This window comes from Bos javanicus, chromosome 1 (genome assembly GCF_032452875.1).
Source record: "Bos javanicus breed banteng chromosome 1, ARS-OSU_banteng_1.0, whole genome shotgun sequence".
NCBI lineage: Eukaryota > Metazoa > Chordata > Mammalia > Artiodactyla > Bovidae > Bos > Bos javanicus.
Window position 1 is genome coordinate 82377661 of NC_083868.1, and position 25003 is coordinate 82402663.

General features: G+C 38.7%; 1 protein-coding gene across 7 annotated transcripts in view; it reads right to left on the reverse strand.

The window, feature by feature from the left end:
- The window catches only part of VPS8 (VPS8 subunit of CORVET complex), a 291235-nt gene that overhangs the window by 34687 nt on the left and 231545 nt on the right, over nt 1-25003 (reverse strand). For 6 of the 7 annotated variants that reach the window (XM_061413742.1, XM_061413725.1, XM_061413765.1 and 3 more), the window contains one exon: nt 2675-2728. The exons of the other annotated variant lie outside the window; for it this stretch is intronic. In XM_061413742.1, coding sequence (XP_061269726.1) covers nt 2675-2728 — 54 coding nt within the window. The remainder of the gene's footprint in view (nt 1-2674; nt 2729-25003) is intronic. 7 annotated transcript variants of the gene reach the window in all.

Below are 25003 nucleotides of genomic sequence, written 5' to 3' on the forward strand. Positions count from 1 at the left end.
TAGGGGGACAAAAAAGGCTAAGACTTGAATCTACATCACCCCCTCACTCCATTAGCATAGCACAGGCTTAGGATTTTGTTTCCTCTAGTTGGTCTTTCTGCCTCAAACCTCATGTTTGAGGGGAGCACTTATCCTTGAGATGAAAAGCAAACTTCACAGGCTGCGCTCTGTCACCTGGACTCTTGTTTATTTCACTGGGCTGCTGCAAGCTCCCAGATTTAAGATAAGCAGAACAGCCCCCATTTCCTGAAATGTGTTGTGTTCACCCGTATCTGCCAATACCACCTTTTCCCTTGTTTCCAGGCTGGATTAAGCTCTACCTCCACTGGGAAGCCTTCCCTGATCTCTTCTCTTAGTCTGGGAGAAGCACCTGTTATGATGTACATTTTAAAGTTTTTCTAAACACTGTAACCAGTGAGATATTAAGTACGTGCTGTTAAGTTAGGGCTTCAAGTCAGGGTGGTCAGTGGCCCTAACCAAGAATCCACATTTCAGAGACGGCAACACATGAACTTCCAAAGGAGGCTCCTGAAAGCCTTTTAGCTGTTCATATATGGACTAACACCTATGACTTTGCTCATCAGCTCAGAAAACACCAGAAAAATTTTCCTTTGGTAAAATTAATGGCTTGATAATCAGAATGTTAAATAGTAGAAATGGTCTCTCATTGCTAAAATAAAAGGTATTCAAAATATGTATTAATAGTCTGGATAAAATGTTTTTGAGATATTAATTTAATAAATGTCTTTAAGTACGGTTGGATTTGCTTTCATTATAATCTAGTAACAAGATTGTAGGGGAGCAGCTAACCATTTCTCAAGTTTCTTAATTGGACTCTGTACCTAAAGGATATAAGAGCTGTACTAAATGAGGTTAGTAATTTCAAAACAAGGCAGCACCCCATCACCCTGCATGGCATGTGTCAAGCTGCAAGGTAACTGTCAGGGCACCTGTCTACCTTTTCCACTAATGGCTGAGGTCCTTGAGAACATGGATGTTATTTCTCATCTCTGTAGTCTGCTTCTTTGCTCATTATCTACTACAAAGAAATATTTGCTGAATGGACAATAATATCAGTAGCATAACAAAGTGAAAGGACATTAGACTAGGAGTTGGGGGAAACTTGTGTTTTAATGCCAGTTATAATTTACTGAGTATTTGATATGTGTCAGGCTCAGTGGTAGGCACTTAAATCGTTTCTCATTTAATCTTTAAATTCTGAGAGGTAGCATTATCCCTTTACAGAGAAGGAAACAGGGAGGCTGACTTGAGGTTATTCAGATAAAGAAGTGGAAGAATCGATCTTTGAATCCAAGTCTGGCTGAACCCAAAGCATGGGTTTTTAACTACTGTGTTAGAAGTGTGTTCCATGTTAACATTTGAGAGAGGCAAAAAAATTTCCCTCTAGAGTCCAGTTTCCTCCTTTGTTTACTGAGTGGGACTAAGTGGCGGATGCCCTTTCCAGCTCCTCATGGTACAGTGCGATGGCTCTGAGCGGCAGCAGTCACCACCACCACCTTGCCTGCCTTTGCTGCCTTGACAAGAGTGAAAGAGGCCTTCGTGTGCAACATGTTCTAGGGCTTTTCAGATAACATATTTTGCTTCTATTCTTTTTTTTTTTTTCCTTTGAAGCAGTCTTGGAGGATTCTGAAGGCAGAGAAAAGGGACCTGTTTTTGGCACAATGCTTTGAAGCTAGAACCTGCTGTTAAGTCAACAGGGCCAGCAAGTTGTTATTTTTGTTCTATTATACAAGCCTTTGCCGACATGGATGTGGTGAAATTGTTTAAAAAAGGGGGGGACAAGGAAAGCAAACCTTCAACCAGGACACTTCAACTATCAGAGAAATAAAAACAGAAAAAGAGAGCATAGCAAAAATGCCAATCTTTTGGCTATGTTTCCACTGTACTGCTACATCTGGATAAAGAAAAGGATTTTAGTGGTTCTCTTGGCATCATCTGAGAATTACTTGGTTGAAAGACACACTCTATATGTGCCACAGAGTTTACAGTCAAGGGGTGAAATAGCACAGATAGAAGTTCTATCTCATGAGTATTTATGAGGACTTACTTAGCTGATACCTGCTGAAATGTTAATACCTCAGACTAGTCTGTTCTAGGAATAGCCACCTGGAGGGATGGTACATTGTTAAGAAAAACTATATACCTTTCATCCTTAGAATTTTCATCTGCTATCACTCACTGATACCAGGATGCCCATTTGGCGCTAGTAGTAAAGAACCTTCCTGCCAATGCACAAGACATAAGAGACGTGGGTTCGATCCTTGGGTCAGGAAGATCTCCTGGAGGAGGGCATGACAACCTGCTCTCTGTCCTGGAGAATCCCATGGACAGAGTTGCCTGGCAGGCTACAGTCCCTAGGGCTGTGAAGGGTCAGACACAACTGAAGCAACTTGGTACATAGTACACACACAGGAATTCTAGAACAATCAAACTCCCTAGTTGTCAGGAGACTGATGCTAGACTCAACCCCCCAACTGGCTTCTCTGGAAGAGTCAAAGAGCTCTGGTGAGCTCTTTTTAAGGCATCCAATCAGAAAGAACTTTTGACAGCACTAAGATGATTAAAAATCACTCATTTTGAACACACTGTTCAATAGAGGAGAACACATACACAGAAGGAGGAAGTTGGCTTTCTTCCATTAAAACTCACTCACCTTTTTAATAGCAGGATCCCCTTTGGACAGATGACAGGATGGGGACACTTTTACCTAGGGGAGAAGAAAAAGGCAAACCTTTTGATACGTTCTTATTTACAGTTGAGTTTTGTTTGACCCACCCTCAAAATAACTCAACTAGAAGTGGCACAGTAGTGTGTGTGCATGCTCAGTCATGTCCAATTCTTTGAGGCCCCATAACTGTAGCCTGCCAAGCTCCTCTGCCCATGGAATTTTCCAGGCAAGAATTCTGGAGTGAGGTACCATTTCCTTCATCAGGGGATCTTCCTGACACAGGGATCAAACCCGACTCTCTTGCATCTCCTGCATTGGCAGGTGGATTCTTTACCACTAGTGCCACCTGGGAAGCCCCAGAAGTGGTATAACTGAGATAAAACAGACATTTTAAGGGAACCAATGAATATAGGTATATTTTTTAAAGTCCCTTTGAAGTTTCTCTGAGATGAAAAACTCAGTGGTTAGCCAAGATAAAAATGTGATTAAGCTATGAAAAGTATTACAGATAGTCCAAATTGGTTTTAGCCAAATGGTAAGGAACCTAAGAGATCTTTGGGGACAATATTAATTTTAATTATCTTTGTGGACAACTGACATGATCCAAAGTAGTCAGGAATATATTATTTCATAATGATAAAGAAATCAATTCATCAGGAGGACATAACAATCCTAAACATCTACACATCTAACAGCTTAAAATATGTAAGTTAAAAAGTGATAGAAATGCAAGGAGAAATGGATCTTACAGCCAGAGATTTCCATATTTCTCTCAAGAAATGAGAGAACAAATATGAAGATTACAGAAGATATACCCAATTTCAAAAATGGGCAAAGGATCTGAACATTTTTCAAAAGAACACATACCAAAGAACAATAGATACATGAAAAAGTGCTCAACATCACTTATGAGGGAAATGCAAAGCAAAACTACAGTGATGTATCACCTCACACCAGTTAGGATGGCTTTCATTAAAAAAAGACAAGGTACAACCAATGTTGGGGAGGATGTGGAGAAAGGGAGCCCTTACACATTGTTGGTAGGAATGTAGATTGGTACAGTAATTATGGAAAACAGTATGGCAGTTTCTCAAAACATTTTAAAAACTGAACTATCATATCATCCAGCAATCTCACGGCTAGGTATATACCAGAAGGAACTGAAATCAACATCTTGAAGAGATACCTGCTCACCCATGTTCAGCATACCATTATTTACAATAGCCAAGATATGGAAACAACTCAAGCATCTATCAGAAGATGAATGGATAAAGAAGATCTATCTATCTATCTATCTATCTATCTATCTCACATCCTCATACACACACACAATGAAATATTACTCGGTCATAAGAGAAGGAAATCTTACCATCTGCAACAATAAGGATGGACCTAGAGGGCATTATACAAAGAGAGAAGTCAGACAAAGAAGGACAAATGTTGTATGATATCACTTACAAGTGGAATTTAGAAAAGCTGGACTTGTAAAAACAGAAAGTAGAATGGTGGTTACTAGGGGCTGGGAGGTTAGGGGTAGTGGGGGGGATGTTGTTAAAGAGGATAACCTTGTAACTAGTAGAGAAATAAGTTCTGAAGATCTAAGGCACAACACAGTGATCAGAGTCAACAATACTCTACTATACATTTCAAAGTTGCTAAGAGACTAGATCATTACTGTTCTCAACACAAAAAAGAAATGGTAATTATTGACACAATAAAGGTGTTTGCTAAGGCTACTGGTATGAAAAGGCAAAAAGATATGACACTGAAAGATGAACTCCCCAGGTCAAGAGGTGCCCAATATGCTACTGCAGAAGAGCAGAGAAATAGCTTCAGAAGGAACGAAGAAGCTGAGCCAAAGTGGAAACAACGCCCAGTTGTGGATGTGGCTGGTGGTGAAAAGTCCAATGTGTAAAGAACAATACTGCATAGGAACCTGGAATGTTAGGTCCATAAATCAAGGTAAATTGGAAGTGGTCAAACAGGAGATGGCAAGAGTGAACATTGACATTTTAGGAATCAGTGAACTAAAATGGATGGATGGGTGAATTTAATTCAGATGACTGTTATATCTACTACTGTGGGCAAGAATCCCTTAGAAGAAATGGAGTAGCCCTCACAGTCAACAAGAGTCCAAAACGCAGTACGTGGGTTCAGTCTCAAAAACGACAGAATGATCTGTTTGTTTCCAAGGCAAACCATTCAATATCACAATAATCCAAATCTAAGTCCCAACCACTAATGCCAAAGAGCTGAACACTTTTATGAAGACCTACAAGACTTTCTAGAATGAACACCAAAAAAAAAAAAAAAGTGTCCTTCATCATAGGGGACTGGAATGCAAAAGTAGAAAGTCAAGAGATATCTGGAGTAACAGGCAAGTTTGACCTTGGAGTACAGAATAAAGCAGGGTAAAGGCTAACTGAGTTTTGTCAACTGGACTTCACTGGTCATAACAAACACCCTCTTCCAACAACACAAGAGATGACTCTATACATGGACATCACCAGATGGTCAATACCGAAATCAGATTGATTACATTCTTTGCAGCCAAAGATGGAGTGACTCTATACAGTCAGCAAAAACAAGACTGGGAGCTGACTGCAGCTCAGATCATGAACTCCTTGTTGCCAAATTCAGACTTATATTGAAGAAAGTAGGGAAAACCATTAGGCCATTCAGGTATAACCTAAATCAAATCCCTTATGATTATACAATGGAAGTGACAAATAGATTCAAGGGATTAGATCTGATAGAGTGCCTGAAGGACTATGGACAGAGGTTCATAACATGGTACAGGAGGTAGTGATCAAAACCATCCCCAAGAAAACGAAATGCAAAAAGGCAAAATGGTTGTCTGAGGAGGCCTTACAAACAGCTGAGAAAAGAAGAGAAGTGAAAGGCAAAGGAGAAAAGGAAAGATATACCCATCTGAATCCTGAGTTCCAAAGAATAGCAAGGAGAGATAAGAAAGCCTTCCTAAGTGAACAATGCAAAGAAATAGAGGAAACCAGCAGAATGGGAAAGACTAGAGATCTCTTCAAGAAAATCAGATACCAAGGGAAAATTTCATGCAAAGATGGACAAAATAAAGGACAGAAATGGTATGGATCTAACAGAAGCAGAAGATATTAAGAAGAGGTGGCAAGAATACACAGAAGAATTATACCAAAAATGTCTTAATGACCCAGATAACCACGGTAGTGTGGTCACTCAGATGAGAGCCAAATATCCTGGAATGTGAAGTCAAGTGGGCCTTAGGAAGCATCACTATGAACAAAGCTAGTGGAGGTGATGGAATTCCAGTTGTGCTATTTCAAATTCTAAAAAATGATGCTGTGAAAGTGCTGCACTCAATATGCCAGCAAATTTGGAAAACTCAGCAGTGGCCACAGGACTGGAAAAGGTCAGTTTTCATTCCAATCTTGAAGAAAGGCAATGCCAAAGAATGTTCAAACTACTACACTCATCTCACATGCTAGCAAAGTAATGCTCAAAATTCTCCAAGTCATGCTTCAACAGTACATGAACCGAGAACTTCCTGATGTTCAAGCTGGATTTAGAAAAGGCAGAGGAACCAGAGATAAAATTGCAAACATCCATTGGATCATAGAAAAAGCAAGAGAGTTCCAGAAAAACATCTACTTCTGCTTCATTGACTACACCAAAGCCTTTGATTGTGTGGATCACAACAAACTGCGGAAAATTCTTCAAGAGATGTGAATACCAGACCACCTTACATACCTCCTGAGAAACCTGTATATGCAGATCAAGAAGCAACAGTTAGAATCAGACATGGAACAATAGACTGGTTCAAAACTGAGAAAGGAAAGTCAAGGCTGTATATTGTCACCCTGAATGTTTTAACTTACATGCAGAGTACATCATGTGAAATGCTGTGCTGGATGAAGTACAAGCTGGAATCAAGATTGCCAGGGGAAATATCAGTAACCTCAGATATGTGGATGGCACCACCCTTATGGCAGAAAATGAAGAGGAACTAAAGAGCCTCTTGATGAAGGTGAAAGAGGAGAGTGAAAAAAGGTGGTTTAAAACTCAACATTTAAAATACTAAGATCATGGCCTCTGGCCCTATCACTTCATGGCAAATAGATGGGGAAACAGTGACAGATTTTATTTTCTTGGGCTCCAAAATCACTGCAGATGGTGACTGCAGCCATGAGATTAAAAGACGCTTGCTCCTTGGAAGAAAAGCTATGACCAACCTAGACAGCATACTAAAAAGCAGAGACATTACGTTGCCAACAAAGGTCCATCTAGTCAAAGCAATGGTTTTTCCAGTAGTTATTTATTGAGGTGAGAGTTGGACCATAAAGAAGGCTAAATGCCAAAGAATTGATGCTTTTGAACTGTGGTGTTGGAGAAGACTCTTGAGAGTGCCTTGGACTGCAAGGAGATCCAACCAGTCCATCCTAAAGGAGATCAACCCTGAATATTCATTGGAAGGACTGATGCTGAAGCTCCAATACGTTGGCCACCTGATGTGAAGAGCTGACTCATTAGAAAAGACCCTGATGCTGGGAAAAACTGAAAGGAGGAGGAGAATCGGATGACAGAGGACGAGATGGTTGGATGGCGTCACTGTCTCAATGGGCATGAGCCTGAGCTAGCTGTCGGAGATGATGACGGACAGGGAAGCCTGGCATGCTGCAGTCCATAGGTCAGACACAATGGAGCGACTGAACAACAAAGCTACTGGGGTAATCATATTGTAATACGTAAATGTATCAAACCAACACAGAGTACACTCAAACCACACAATATTAAATGTCGATTATATGTCAATTTTAAAAAATAAAAAGGAAGGATATAGAAAATGGACATTGACAGAACCCTCCACCCAACAAAGGTAGCATACATACATAATCTTTTTCTGGTACAGTCGAGATATACCTCAGAGATATTATGAATTCAGTTTCAGGTCATTGCATTACAGCAAAAGTTGCGATAAAGCAAGTCACACAACTCTCTGGTTTCCTGCTGCATATAAAAGTTGTTTATACTACACTAGTCTATTAAGGAGCATTATATCTAAAGAAACAATGTACATATTTTAATTGGAAAATATATTCTTGCTTAAAAAATGCTAACTATAATCTGAGCCTTCAGTGAGTAATAATTTCTTTGCTGATGGAGGGTCTTGCCTCTATGTTGATGGCTGCTGATTGATCAGGGTGGTGGTTTCTGGAGGCTGGGGTGGCTGTGGCAATTTCTTACAATAAGACAACAATTAAGTGTGCCACATCTATTGACTCTTCCTTTCACAAATGATGTCTCTGTAGCATGCAAAGCTGTCTGACAGTATTCTACCCACAATAGAACTTCTTTAAAAACTGGAGTCAATCCTCTTAAACCTTGTGGCCACTTTATCAACTAAGTTTACGTAACATAAATCCTTTGTTGTCATGTCAACAATCTTTACAGCATTCTACCAGGAGTGGATCCCATCTCAAGAAAACACTTTCTTTGTTCCTTCATAAGAAGCAACACCTCATCTGTTCAAGTTTTATCATGATATTGCAGCAATCCAGTCACATCCTCAGGCTTTACTTCTAATTCTCTTGCCACTTCCACCATACCTGCAGTGACTTCCTCCATGAAGTCTTGAACCCCTCTAAGTAATCCATGAGGGTTGGAATCAACTTCTTCCAAACTTCTGTTAATGTTGATATTCTGTCCTTTCCCATGAATCACCAATGATCTTAATGGCATTTAGAATGGTGCACCCTTTCCAGAAGGTTTTCAGTTGACTTTGCTCAGATCCATCAGTGAACTATGTCAGCTATAGCCTTACAAAATGTATTTCTTTCATAATAAACTTAAAAGTCAAAATTTCTCTTTGATCCATGGGCTACAGAATGGATACTGTATTAGCAAGCATGAAAACAACATTAATTTTGTTGTGTATCTCCATCAGAGTCCTTACATGACCAGATGCATTGTCAGTGAGCCATAATATTTTTTTCAAAGGACACTTTTTTTCTGAGCAGTATGTTTCAACAATAAGCTTAAAATATTTAGTAAACCATGTTGTAAGCAGATGTGCTGTCATCCAGACTTCGTTGTTCCATTTATAGAGCACAGGCAAAGCAAAGTTAGCATAATTCTTAAGGGCCCCAGAATTTTGGGAATGGTAAATGAGCACTGGCTTCATCTTCAAGTCATGACCCGCATTAGCCACTAACAAGAGAGTCAATCTGTCCTTTGAAGTTTTGAAGCCAAGCACTTTAAGAACTTCTCCTCTCAAGCTATAAAAGTCCTAGAGGGCAAGGCATCTTCTTTTAATAAAAGGCTATTTCATCTATGATGAAAATCTGTCATTTAGTGTCCCTACTTTGATTAATTATCTTAGCTAGATCTTCTGAATAACTTGCTGTTGCTTCTACATCAGTACTTTCTGCTTCACCTTGCACTCTTATGTTACGAAGATGGCTTCTTTTCTTATACTTAATGAACCAGCCTTCGCTAGCTTTAGACTTTTCTTCAGCAGCTTCCTCATTTCTTTCAGCCTGCACAGAATCGAAGACAATTAGGGCCTTGCTTTGGATTAAGTGAATTTTATGGCTGATTTGATCTTCTATCCAGACTACTAAAACTTTCTCCACATGAGCAATAAGACTGTTTTGCTTTACCATTCGTGTGTTCACTGAAGTAGCACTGTTAATTTCCTTTAAGAACTTTTACTTTTCATTCACAACTTGGATTAACTGTTTGGCACAAGAGGCCTAGTTTCTGATCCATTTTGGCTTTTGGTAAGGCTTTCTCAGTAAGCTTAATCATTTCTAGCTTTTGATTTAAAGTGAGAGAAATGTGACTTTTCCCTTCACTTGAACACTTAGAGGCCACTGCAGGGTTATCAATGGGCCTAACTTCAAAATTAATGGTCTCAGGGAATAGGGAGGCTTGGAAAGATCCCCTGGAGAAGGGAAAGGCTACCTACTCCAGTATTCTGGCCTGGAGAATTCCATGGACTATACAGTCCATGGCGTTGGACACGACTTAGCATTACCTTTCTTTCTTAAGGAGAGGGAAAGAAACAGGGGATCGGCTACTAGGCGGAGCAGCTAGAACACATACATTTGTTAAGTTTGCCATCTTAAGTAAGTGCAGTTTGTGGTCCCCAAACAATTACAATAGTAACATCTAAGGTCACTGATCACAGATCACCATGCAATAATAATGAAAAATATTGTGAGAATTACCAAAATGTGACACAGAGACACAAAGTATGTAAATGCTTTTGGAAAAGTGGTGCCATAAACTTGCTTGAGGCAAAATTGCCATAAACCTTCAATCTGTAAAAAAGAAATGAAGTTTCTGCAAAGTGCAATAAAGAAAAGCACGATAAAATGAGGTAAGCCGGTATACACGGACCATTTACCAACATAGATTATTTTTTGACAATAGCAATTTTCAATTAATTTCAAACAGTTCAAGCCATACAAAGAATATTCTCTGACTGTACTAGAAATAAATTAGACATGAGTAACACAAAGTTTTCTGGAAAATTCTCAAATATTTAGGAACTGACAAATTTCCAAATAATGCTTTGATCAAAGAAGAAATCAAAGGGAAATTAGATCCTAAAAATACCCATAATCATGAAGAAACAAGATCTGAATAGACCAAAAATTAGTAAGAAAACTGAACCAGTAATAAAAAATACTTCCCCAAAGAGAAAAGTCCAGGACAAGACAGTTTCATTGGTGAATTCCACCAAGTATTTGAAGGAGAATTAATTCCATTCCTGCTCCAACTCTCCCAAAAAACTGAAGAGGAGGGAACTCATTTTATGAGATCAGCATTAACCTTCAAGGAAAGAAGATTACAGGTCAATATCCCTGATGAATATAGTTGAAAGAATCATCAACAAAATACTCACAAACTGAATTCAACAGCACCTTATAAAGTTCATATATCAAGTTTAAGTGGGATTCATGGGATGCAAGGAGGGTTTAACATATACACAAATCAATAAATGTCCTAGCCAGAGAAATTAGGCAAGAATAAAAGGCATTCAAATTGGAAAGAAACAAGGAAAACTATCTCTGTTGGTAGACGATATGCTCTTATTTGTAGAAAATTATAAATTTAGATTTCACAAAAAAGCTATTAGAATAAACAAATTAATAAAGTAGTAGGATATAAAATACAGGAAATCAGTTGTATTCCTATACACTAACAATTAACAGTTCAAAAAGGCAATTAAGAAACAATTCTATTTACTATAGCATCAAAATTAATAAAATACCTAGGAATAAACATAAGGAGGCAAAAGACTTATATACTGAAAACTACAAAATGTTGCTGAAAGAAGTTAAAGACAAACAGAAAGACACCCTGTGTTAGTATTTAGAAAACTAAATATTGTTAAGATGTCCATACTATCTAAAGTAACCTATATATTCACTGGGGTCAGTTTCAAATGCAATGGCAATCTGAGAAACAGAAAAATCCAACCTAAAATTTATATGCAATCTCAAGGGACCCTGAGTAGCAAAAAACAATCAATTAAAAAAGAACAAAGCTGAAGGTCTCATACTTCTTGATTTCCAAACTTACTGCAAAACTACAGTGATCAAAACTGTGCTAGTCAAAAACAGATGCACAGATCAATGGAACAGAAATAAACCCACATATTTACAATCAAATAATCTTCGACAAAGGGGGCTAGAATACATAATGGAGAAAACAGTCTCTAGCAAGTGCCGTGTTTGGAAAGCTGGAAAGACTCATGTAAATCAATGAAATTAGAACACTCACTCATATCATATACAAAAATAAACTCAAAGTGGTTTAAAGACCTAAATATTAATATAAGACATGACACCATAAACCCCTAGAACAGAATATAGACAAAACATTCTCTGACATAAATCATAGCAATATGTTCTTAGATTACTTACTCTCCCAATACAAAAGAAATAAAAGCAAAAGTAAACAAATGGAACCTAATCAAACTTAAAAGCTTTTGCACAACAAAGGAAAGTATAAACAAAACAAAAAGACAACCTACAGACTGAGAATATTTGCAAATGATGCAACTGACAAGGGCTTAACTTCTAAAATATAAAAACAGCTCATACAACTCAGTATCAAAAAAAAAACAAACAACTCAATCAAAAAATGGGCAGAAGACCTTAACAGACATTTCTCCAAAGACATTCAGATGGCCAGGCATCTGAATGTTAAAAAGATCAACATCAACTAATTATTAGAGGAATGCAAGTCAAAACCACAATGAGATATCACCTCACAACAATCAGAATGATCATAATCAAAAAGTCTACAAATAATAAATGCTGGATAGAGTATGGGAAAAAAGGGAACTCTCCTACACTACTGGCAGGAATAAAAATTGGTGCCACTCTGGAAAACAATATGGTGGTCCCTTAAAAAACTAAAACAAGAACTACCATATGATCCAGCAATCCTACTCCTGGTATATACTGGAAAAAACTTTAATTCAAAAAGGTATGTGCACTCCAACATTAACAGCAGCACTATTTACAGTAGCCAAGACGTGGAAGCAACTTAAATGTCTATCAACAGATGAATGGATAAAGAAGATGTGGAGTGTGTGTCTGTATGTGTGTATAAAACTCAGCCATCAAAAAAAATGAAACATTGTCATCTGAAGCAACATGGAAGGACCTAGAAATACTGAGTGAAGTCAGAGAAAGACAAAGAAAAACAAATATTATATAGTATCACTTATACGTAGAACCTAAAAATAACACAAATGAATTTATTTACAAAGCAAAAATAGTCTCACAGACAAAGAAAAACAAACTTATGGTTACCAAAGAAGAAAGTAGGGGGTAGGGATAAATTAGGAGTATAAGATTAACAGATACATGAAAGTGAAAGTGAAGTTGTGTCCGACTCTTTGTGACCCCATGGACTGTAGCCTATCAGGCTCCTCCGTCCATGGGATTTTCCAGGCAAGAGTGCTGGAGTGAACTGCCATTACCTTCTTCAAACAGATACATACCACTATGTATAAAATAGATAAACGACAATGATTTAATGTATAACACAGGGAACTATATCCAATATATTCTTAACCTAAGAATAACTATAGGTTATTTCTTGCAATAACCTTAATTGAAATATATGTGTGTGTACACACATATACAAAACAATCACTATGTTGTACACCTAAAACTTTTTCACAACAGCATTGTAATGTTTACAATATTTATATAAATTATCGTTTATATATTGTTGTAATATTATAATTTACAACAATACTGTAAATCAACTATACTTCAATAAATACCTCCCCTCCCAAAGAAACAGTGTGCTAACTGGCATAAAGGAGGAATTATAGAATAGAATAAAATAGACTGGAAATAAATCCTGTAAATGGTGTATATGGTCAAATGATTTTCAACAAGGGTGCTAAGTAAGACCATTTAATGTGGAAGAGACAGTCATTTAGACCAAATGGTGGTGGGAGAACTGGAGAGCCACAAGCAAAAGAATGGAGCTAGACTTACAGTCTATCATATATATCAAAAATTACCTCAAAATGGATCAAAGACCTAAATGCCAGAGGTAACACTATGAAACTCTTAGAAAAAAAAATATAGGGGGAGAAGTTCCATGACTTAGGATTTAGATTTCTTGGATGTGACAGCAAAGGCACAAGCAGCAGCAACAACAACAAAGAGACAAATTGGACTTCATCAAAATTAAAAACTTTCATGGACAAATGGACACTGTAAATAGCATAAAAAGGCAGCTCAGAGATTGAAGAAAGTATTTGCAAATGACACCCGTGATAAGGGTTAATACCCAGACTATATAAAGAACTTCTAAACTCAACAACAGGACATACCACTCAATTAAAAAACGGGCAAAGGACTTGAATAGACATTTCCCCAAAGACGATAAACAAACACATGAAAAGACGCTCTATGTCATTAGTCATTCACAGAATGCAAATTAAAAACATAATGAGATACCACTGCACACCTATTAGAGTAGCCAATATTAGAAAGACTGACTATATCAAGATGTGGAGGAACTGGAACCCTCATAACTTCTGGCAGGAGAGTGAAATGCTACAATCACTTTGGAGAACAGTTAGGCAGTTTCTTAAAATGATAAACATACATTTTTCATATGAGTCAGCCACTCTGTTCTGAGGTATCACTCAAGAGAAATAAAAATATATGTTGAAACAAAAATTTTTTACATAAATTTTCATAAAAGCTTTATCTATAGGAGCCATACACTAAAACTGCCCAAATGTCTATCAACAGGTGGAATAATAAACAAATTATGGAATATCCAGAGAGTCCCTTGGACTGCAAGGAGATCCAACCAGTCCATCCTAAAGGAGATCAGTCCTAGGTGTTCACTGGAAGGACTGATGTTGAAGCTGAAACTCCAATACTTTAGCTACCTGATGCAAAGAGCTGACTCATTTGAAAAGACCCTGATGCTGGGAAAGACTGAAGGCAGGAGGAGAAGGGGACGACAGAGAATGAGATGATTGGATGGCATCACTGACTCAATGGACATGGGTTTGGGTGGACTCCGGGAGTTGGTGATGGACAGGGAGGCCTGGTGTGCTAAGGTTCATGGAGTCGTAGAGTTGGACACGACTGAGCAACTGAACTTAACTGAACTGATAAGATATAATATTACTCACCAGTAAAAAGGAATGGACTCTCGATACAACAATGTGGATGCATCTCAAATAACTTCACTGAGTGAAGAACCCAGACCAAAAAAGCATACGTATTTTAGTTTCATTTATCTAAAATTCTAGAAAATGCAAGACCTCTCAAATGGCTCAGTGGTAAAGAATTTGCCTGCCAATGAAGGAGCCACAGGAGATGTGGGTTTGATCCCTGGGTCAGAAAGATCCCCTGGGGGAGGGCATGGCAACCTACTCCAGTACTCTTGCCTGGGAAATCCCATGGACAGAGGAGCCTGGGGGGCTACATGGACTGTAGCCCTGGGATCGCAAAGTCAGACACGACTGAGCATGCACACAGCAACTAGAAGATGCAAATCAATGTACTGTGACAGAAAGTCAATTGGTGATTTCTCTGGATCAGAAGAGAGGGGCTGAGTACATTTTTGCAGGTGATGGATAGGGTCAGTATCTTGAGTGTGTTGATGAATTCATACACATATACATATGTTAAATTTGTATACTTCAAGTACAATTTATATCAACTGTACCTCAATAAAACATTTAAGGAAATTTGCAGAGTACAGTAAAAAGAGTGTTCAGAAAGACATTTATAGCTTTTTATGCTATTCTGGAAAACAAAGGTTTAAAATAAAGAAACTTCCAATTTAAGAAGCTAGAAAAAGAAGATCAAAGTAAAAGCAAACTAAGGAAGGTAATAATAGGCAGAAATCAATGCAATAGAAATCAAACAAAACAACAGAGAAAATTAACAAAGCCAACACTGGTTTTTTGAAAATAACAAAATCAATAAATTGCTATTTAGGTTGATTGAGAAAAACAGAATATAAGTTACCAATATTAGCAATGAAAAGGAAATTATTACTCTGCGCCACATTACTCACAGATGTTTTAAGAGGCAATAGGAGCCTATTAAGAACAACTTTATACCAAAAATTTGATAAATGAAAAGGATACACTCCTTAAAAGCAACATATAAAACTGGACCCAAGATAAAACAAAATATGAATAGTCCTACATTTGTTAAAGAAGCTAAATTTGTTATCAAATCTTTACACAAAGAAAACTCCAAGTTCACATAGTTTCAGCAGTGAATTCTAGCAAATATTAAGTATACAGAGACTAAGATATGAAATCAGAATATCAACTTATTAACCTATAAGAAAAAATAATTATTATAAGTAGTTCAATAGATACTAGATACTATCTGTCTAGAATGATGCAGAAGAGATAGAAGCACTGGGAAAGCAACTGGGCTCAACTTCTCAAGCCTGTTCCGACGGTTTAATTCTAAGAGCCTACACTAAAAGGTGATACAGACATTTCCTCTAACTGTGGCATCAAGCTATTCAAACAGGACCATAACGCAGTCTTTTCTGCCTTTCCCCTCTGACTTTCAGAATAACTTTAGAAAATATACCTCAACTCAGGGATCAAAACTGTTGGCTACCCAGACTGTCCTTTAAGATTTAGTAGGTCTGCAAAAATTAGACTTGAAAGTCTTTGCTTTAACATATCATGACATTAATACTCTGGAATTTACTCCAGATGTATGATGTAGCTTGCTAAATGTGATCCAATTTTAACTCCTGGTATGCTCTTTCTGAAAAGGGAGAAAATAGATTTTCAAAGCAAAGTAGATATTTAAGCTTTAAAAAATGACCTCATAAAAGGATCTGCAGACTTTTTAAAACAAGCCAAGAACTAGATGTGGTGCTGGACAATTTATCTGAGAAAGCGGTTCTCTGAAGATTAAGTCAGAGTGTTTGAAGTGGCAACAGAAATGGTCTAGAATCACTTATGAAAGGTTTTATTTCTCATTTAACAGGATTCCTTCTGGAAATGCCTCAGGCAATGCAGCTTAAAAGACACTTCAAATCCAGGTGTGTAGACACTATACCTGGGGATATGGATGATATACTGTGCCAAGGCCTTAATAATGCTACACTTTTGTAATCTTTGTTAATAAAAAGATTCCCAACTTAGAGAAGCAAACTGAAGTTAAATAGCAATAGGAATATCTTATTGCCTTGCTTTTTCAAAAACTAGCCCTGATTTTTCTAATTACCAAAGGAATACATGTTCATAGGTGGAAATTAAGGAATACAAGAGTGAAATAAAGCAAATAAAGATGACGAGACAACCACACAGCAATAACTACTATTAACATTTGGAATCATACTGTTTTGTGATCTTTTCATGTAACATCTTGAGACTGTTTATTCCACCATGTCAATATTCTTTGACAACATGTTTCTTCATGGCTATAAAGCAGTCCATTCATTACATAGATAGGAAAGGAAAAGGAAAGTGAAGTTGCTCAATCATGTCTGACTCTTTGCAACCCCATGGACTGCAGCCTCCCAGGCTCCTCCATCCATGGGATTTTCCAGGCAAGAATACTGGAGGGGGTTGCCATTTCCTTCTCCAGGGAATCTTCCCGTTTCAGGGATTGAACTTGGGTCTCCCGCATTGCAGGCGGACGCTTTACCCTCTAAGTCACCAGGGAAGTAATCTAACCAAGTATCAGGAGGCTATTAGAACATTAGGTTGCTTTCAATTTTTAAAAATTATTTTAAAAATGCTGTCATAAACATCCTTGTGTAACACTTGGCATACACTCTTCATGTGTTACTTTCATTGCCCAGATTAAGTTCCTGCTTCTAAGGATGTGTGTGTGTGCGTGCTCAGTTGCTTCAGTCGTGTCTGACTCTTTGTGATCCTATGGACTGTAACCTGCCAGGCTCCTTTGTCCACGGGATTCTCCAGGCAAGAATACTGGAGTGTGTTGCCATGCCCTCCTCCAGGGGATCTTTCCGACCCAAGGATTGAACCCATGTTTCCTGCGTCTCTAGCACTGCAGGCTGATTCTTTACCCACTGAACCACCTGGGAAGGATGTAGACATTTATAAATAAAAACTGCCAGTTTTCCTCTTGAGAAGCAGATAGATCCAGAAACTTTATCATAATTCTAAAATCCAAAAAGCTCTGAATTCAAAAGTATTTCTTTTTAAAAACTTTTGGCACCAAAAATTATCTGACATCAAAACCTGACCTGAAGTGAAGCTATTTATGGTCTTTATCCCACATAAGGATTTGATTATGGGATGCTGCCCTAGACCCCACTGGGAATGTAACATAACATACAACATAAGCATCGTTTATTACTTTTCTTTAGTACTTTATAAAGATGCCATTTTCTTGTCCTCCAGCCTTCCATTCCCACCACCTTTATAGGAAAGTCAGTTATTGTTGTATCACTGTCTTATCTTTGGCTGCTTTTAAGATTTCCTCTTTATCTTTGGTTTTAGCAGTTTGACAGTGATGTGTCTGAGTGTGGTTTTCTTTGTACTTATCCCACTAGCAGTTTGCTAAGTTTTTGGACATATGGGTTAATGTTTTTCATCAAATGTAGGAAATTTTCAGTTCTACCCCCCTACTTATCTCTCCTTGCTTTTGAGAATGCCAGTGAGAGATATATATATAAGACTTTTTGATATCATTTCACAGGTTACCAAGTACTCTTTATTTTTAATCTTTTAGTCTCTGTGCTTCAAGATGATTTCTATTGAACTGTCTTCAAATTATAGATAACATTTGTTAAAAAGGCTGCTGATATCTAATGAAATTTTCATCTCAGCTTTTTTAGCTCCAGAATTTACATTTGGCTTTATTTTATAGCTTCCATTTATCTGCTAAGATTTCCCTATGTATTCAATCACTGTGCTAATGTTTTCCTCTAAATCCTTTAACTGATTTATAATTTCTATTTTAAAGTCTTTGACTGCTAATTCAAATATCTAGGTCATCCACAGATTTACTACCATTGATGTTTTTTCTTTTGATTTTAGGTTACCTTTTCCTTCTTCCAATTGATCGTATGACAGTTTGGGCTTTAACTTTGTGAGGAAGGATTCATTTCGCTTTTGCCCTTAGTCTTAGTATGGCATTTAGTCCTAAGGCATGGTCCTTCTACTGTTTCAATACAAAATCTGAGGTATTTATCAATCCCTCAAATTTGTCAAAGCTCGCACTCAAATTGAGTACTATGCAGCTGCTGCTATCTCTGCTCAGTGCTTTAGGCCTCCTGATGCTACTTTCTGTCTGGTTTCTTGAAGCACTGTTTGTATATGTGCAACTTGGGAACTCGCAAGAGTTTGGGGATCCCTCTTTCCTGGCTCCCTTCTTTCTGAGATGTCCTCTCTCAATTTACAGCTGATTTGGTAGTCCTGAACTCTTGTTTCATCTCAATAACAATACCACTTTCTTAAGCTCTTTTCCTCCAGTTCTCCAAGGCAAAATGAGATAAGCTTTAAAGGGAAAAAGGCTAGTCAAGCAAAGCGCCTTTAGTTTGCATCCCTCTTTTAAGGTTTTTGTTCCTACAGTTTCTGCCTACTTCTGGTTGCTCTCCAAACAATACTTTGTCTATAGAATTGCTACTGGCAGAAGAGTTGTCCAATACAGGCCATTATTGGGACTGGGACTCTGTGTTACATTTCTGAGAAACCTGTATGGGGGTCAAGAGGCAACAGTTAGGACCCTGTGTGGGAACAACTGATTGATTCAAGACTGAGAAAGGAGTACAACAGGGCTGTCTGCTATCACCCCGTTTGTTTAACCTATACGCTGAGCACATTATGAGAAATGCCAGGCTGGATGATTACAAGCCAGAATCAAGACAGGCAGGAGAAGCATCAACAACCTCAGATAAGTGGATGATACCACTCTAACGGCAGAATGCAAAGAGGAACTAAAGAGCCTCTTGATGATGGTGAAAGAGGATAGTGAAAGAGCCAGCTTAAAACTAAATATTAAAAAACTAAGATCATGGCATCCGGCCCCATTACTACATGACAAATAGAAGGGGAAAAGGTGGAAGCAGTGACAGATTTCCTCTTGTTGGCTCCAAAATCACTGCGGATGGTGACTGAAGCCATGAAATCAGAAGATGATTGCTCTGGGCAGGAAAGCAATGACAAACCTAGACGTGTGTTGAAAAGCAGAGACATTACTCTGCCAACAGAGGTCCATATAGTCAAGGCTATGGTCTTCCCAGTGGTCATGTACGGTTGTGAGACCTGCACCATAAAGAAGGCAGAATGCCAAATGAATACATGCCTTTGAACTGTGGTGCTGGAGAAGACTCCTGAAAGTCCCTTGGACAGCAAGGGGATCAAACCAGTCAATCTTAATGGAGATCAACCTGAATATTCACTGGAAGGACTGATGCTGAAGCTGAATCTCCAGTATTCTGGTCATCTGATGCAAACAGAGGACTCATTGGTAAAGTCCCTGATGCTGGGAAAGATTGAGGGCAGGAGAAGAGGGCATCAGAAGATGAGATGGGTGGACAGCACCACCTACACAATGAACATGAACTTGGGCAAACTCTGGGAAATGGTGAGGGACATGGAGGCCTGGTGTGCTGCAGTCCCTGGGGCTGCAGAGTCGGGCACCACTGGGTGACTGAACAACAACATTACATTTCTACAAACATTTTTTTCTGTACTATCCCTGCCCCTACTTCTTTCAGAACTCCAATGACATTTGTATTTTGCCTGTTCAAGCAGTTCTATAATCCATAGTTATCTGTTTCTTTTCAGTGTGTATTTGATTCAGGATAGTTTCTACAGTTATAAAGTCAAGTTCACTAATCATTCTGCAATGCTCATTATGCTGTTAATTCCATCTAGTGTGTTCATCTCATACATTCAAGGTTTAATCTCCAGATGTTTGACTGGCTCTTCATAACTTCCATCTCTCTAACATGTTCAATCTTTCCTCTAGCTTCTTCAACATATGGAATACAATTATAATAGCTGTTCTTGTCTACTAATCCTAGCATATGCGCCATTTCTGGGTCTGTTTCAATGGACTGTTTTCTTAAGACAATTTTTTAATAGCAGTTTTAGGTTCATAGCAAAACTGAGAGGAAAGTACAGAGAAACTATGTATATGCCATACTCCCACAGATGCAGAGTTTGCCCTGTTACCAACATCTCCCACCAGAGAGGTGCATCTGTTGTAACTGGTGATGTGTTACATGGACACATTACCTCCATCCAAAGTCCACAGTTTACATTAGGGCTCACTCTTGGCACTGCATATTCTGTGGAGTTGAACAAACATGTAAAGACACATATCCATCTTTACAGTATCATACAGAGTATTTTCACTGCCCTAAAAATTCTGTTCCATTTATTCATCCTTCCCTTTCTTCTCCCCGCAAATAAACACTGATCTTTTTACTGTCTCCATAGTTTTGCCTTTTCCAGAATGTCATGTAATTGATTTTTTTATCCTTTTTATGACGTATTTTCCTGCTTTCTTGCATGCCTTGTAATTTTTTATCAAATCCCAGGCACTGTGAATTCTACTTTGTTCAGTTAGATACTTTTATAATCCTTAACATATTATTGAACTTTGTTCTGTGATGTTGTTAAACTACATGGAAATAATTTGATTGTTTTAGATTCTGCTTTTAAGTTTTGCTAGGTGGGATCAAAACAGCAGTTAATCTAGGGTTAAATTTCCCCAAAATACTGGGGTCAAAACCTTACTTAGTACTCTCAGTGCTGCCCTGTGAGTTATTATGCTTTCCAGGTTTGCAATATTTCTGGCTCTCAATGAATCTGAGGCACTGCTACCCCTAATATTTTGGGTACTTCTTTTTCTGGCCTTGAGTCATTTCCCCACACACTAATGGGTCAGTATTCAATGCAAGGTTGCCTTCTACAGCTCTCCGGAGCCCTTTGTGTGGCTCTTTTCCGTCCAATGGTCTGTCCTGTGAACTCTAGCCACCTGTCTTCCTTGGACTCCCTGCTCTGTCTCAACTCAGAGACCCTGATGAACTCTGCCTCGGTTCTCCCTCCCTGTGCAATGGCTTGGAAACTTTCCTCCAGGAGTACGTTAGGCGGTAATGCTAGGATTTATATAATTTGTTAATTGTCTCTCAGGGGTCATTATCCTTCACTGCTTGAGGTCCAATGTCTTGAGAATCACTGCTTTATATATTTTGACCATTTTCACAAAAGACTCCTAGTGAAATGGAAGTCTCTGTATTACCATTCTTAAAAAAACAAAAAAATTGTGAATTATGAGACATATCTGGCTAAAAGGATTTGGGTAAGAGACTGTGGACTTGTACAAATATGCATTCCCACTAGTCTGTCTCCTCACATCCCCATCATAAATGCATTAGTACTTTTAAAATATGCCAGTTTAATATGTATTTTTAAAAATTTGAAAGTTTAATACATTTTAAAAAGTGGTATCATATTGCTGTTTTAACTGGTATCGCTTTGATCATTGGTAAAGTTGAACACTTTTTCACATTTTATTGGACAACAAAACTTTTTATACCATTTGCCTATATTTCCAGTAAAACTTTAGTTCTGTGTAAAGACTGGAAACACTTTTTTTGGTACTATTGTCTTCCTCTTCAAGCTTTTTCTGGATCAAAGGAAAGTGAAAAAATTTATAGAACCTTAAAAATCTGATTGTTACACTGCTCTGGCAAAGAGGTGAAAACTTGGGATGGTAATAGTGGTGTGGCTGTCTACACATTTTCCACAATCACAATCAATGGATAGTATCAATTCCCTTGTTTTAAACTCTTCTTACTCTTACTGTAAGAATATAAACTAAACTCTTTACCAGAATCTTACAAGCTAATAAGGATCCGGCCCTCCCTACCTCTTAAACCTCATTCTTTGCCATGTTCCCCTTTATCACTATGTTCCAGACTGATCTTTTTCAGTTCCTTGAACAAGTTACTTCCTCCTCTGTTCCTTTTTGCCTGCTGTTATCTTTTGCCTTGAATGTTCTTCCAGGGCTGAACCCTTCTTACCTCTGCAGACAGATATTTTCTGACCACCAATTATCAGGAGTGTCTGACTCTTTGTGACCCCAAGGACTGCAGCACGCCAGGCCTCTCTGTCCATCACCAACTCATGTCCATTGAGTCAGTGATGCCATCCATCTCATCGTCTGTCATTCCCTTCCCCTCCTGCCTTCAATCTTTCCCAGCATCAGGGTCTTTTCCAATGTGTCAGTTATTTGCATCAGGTGGCCAAAGTATTGGAGTTTCAGCTTCAGCATCAGTCCTTCCAATGAATATGCAGGACTGATTTCCTTTAGGATGGACTGGTTGGATCTCCTTGCAGTCCAAGGGACTCTCAAGAGTCTTCTCCAACACCACAATTCAAAAGCATCAATTCTTCGGTGCTCAGCTTTCTTTATAGTCTGGCTCTCACATCCATACATGACTAATGTAAAAACCATAGCCTCGACTAGATGGACCTTAGGTGGCAAAGTAATATCTCTGCTTTTTAATATGCTGTCTAGGTTGGTCATAACTTTCCTTCTAAGAAGTAAGCATCTTTTAATTTCTCAGCTGCAGTCACCATCTGCAGTGATTTTGGAGCCCCCAAAATAAAGTCTGCTACTGTTTCCACTGTTTCCCCATCTACTTCCCATGAAGTGATGGGACCAGATGCCATGATCTTCGTTTTCTGAATGTTGAGCTTTAAGCCAACTTTTCCACTCTCCTCTTTCACTTTCATCAAGAGGCTCTTTAGTTCTTCTTCACTTTCTGCCATAAGGGTGGTGTCACCTGCATATCTGAGGTTATTGATATTTCTCCCGGCAATCTTGTTACCATCTTTCTAAATTCCATATATATGCGTTAGTATACTGTATTCTCCCGGCAATCTTGATTTCAGCTTGTGCTTCATCCAGCCCAGCGTTTCGCATGATGTACTCTGCATATAAGTTAGATAAGCAGGGTCACAATATACAGCCTTGACGTACTCCTTTCCTGATTTGGAACCAGTCCACTGTCCCATGTCCAGTTCTGTTGCTTCCTGACCTGCATACAGGTTTCTCAAGAGGCAGGTCAGGTGGTCTGGTATTCCCATCTCTTTCAGAATTTTCCACAGTTTCTTGTGATCCACACAGTCAAAGGCTTTGGCATAGTCAATAAAGAAGAAATAGATGTTTTTCTGGAACTCTCTTGTTTTTTTGATGATCCAGCAGTTGTTGGCAATTTGATCTCTGGTTCTTCTGCCTTTTCTAAATCCAGCTTGAACAACTGGAAGTTCACAGTTCACATACTGCTGACGCCTGAGTGGCGTCTGCGTGGCGCTGGAGCAGCAAGCGGCCAAGGGGAAATACCCCACATCCAAGGTCAGGAGTGGCAGCCATGGAGAGATACCCCATATCCAAACTAAGGAGCAGTGGCTGCGCTTGCTGGAGCAGCTGTGAAGAGATACCCCATGTCCAAGGTAAGAGAAACCCCACTAAGACGGTAGGCACTGAGAAAGGGCCTCAGAGGGCAGACAGACTGAAACCATAATCACAGAAAACTAGTCAATCTGATCACAGGGACCACAGCTTTGTCTAACTCAATGAAACTAAGCCATGCCGTGTAGGGCCACCCAAGACGAATGGGTCATGGTGGAGATTTCTGACAAAATGTGGTCCACTGGAGAAGGGAATGGCAAACGACTTCAGTATTCTTGCCTTAAGAACTCCATGAACAGTATGAAAAGGCAAAAAGATAGGACACTGACAGATGAACTCCCCAGGTGGGTAGGTGCCCAATATGCTACTGAAGAACTATGGATGGAGGGTTTTAACACTGTACACGAGGTGGTGACCAAAACCATCCCCAAGAAAAAGGGATTCAACAAGGCAAAATGGTTGTCTGAGGAGGCCTTACAAACAGCTGAGAAAAGAAAAGTGAAAGGCAAAGGAGAAAAGGAAAGATATACCCATTTGAATGCAGAGTTCCAAAGAATAGCAAGGAGAGATAAGAAAGCCTTTTTAAGTGAACAACGCAAAGAAATACAGGAAAACAATAGAATGGAAAAAACTAGAGATCTCATCAAGAAAATCAGAGACACCAAGGGAACATTTCATGCAAAGATGGACAAAATAAAGGATAGAAACGGTATGGATCTAACAGAACCAGAAGATATCAAAAAGAGGTGGCAAGAATACATAGAATTGTACAAAAAAGGTCTCGATAACCCAGATAATCATGATGGTGTGGTCACTGACCTAGAGCCAGACATCCTCAAGTATGAAATCAAGTAGGCCTTAGGAAGCATTACTACAAACAAAGCTAGTGGAGGTGATGGAATTTCAGCTGAGCTATTTCAAGTCCTAAAAGATGATGCTGTTAAAGAGAAGCACTCAATGGTGGCCACAGGACTGGAAGACGTCAGTTTTCATTCCAATTCCACTATGTCAAAGCATGTTCAAACTACCACACAATTGTGCTCATTTCACATACTAGGAAGGTAATGTTCAAAATCCTTCAAGCTAGGCTTCAAAGTATGTGAACCAAGAACTTCCAGATGTACAAGCTGGATTTGGAAAGGGCAGAGGAATCAGAGATCAAATTGCCAACATTTGCTGGATCAAAGAAAAAGCAATGGAATTCCAGAAAAACATCTACTTTTGCTTCACTGACTATGCTAAAGCCTTTGACTGTGTGGATCACAACAAACTGTGGAAAATTCTTCAAGAGATAGGAATACCAGACCAGTTTACATGCCTCCTGAGAAATCCGTATGCAGGTCAAGAAGCAACAATTAGAACCAGACATAGAACAACA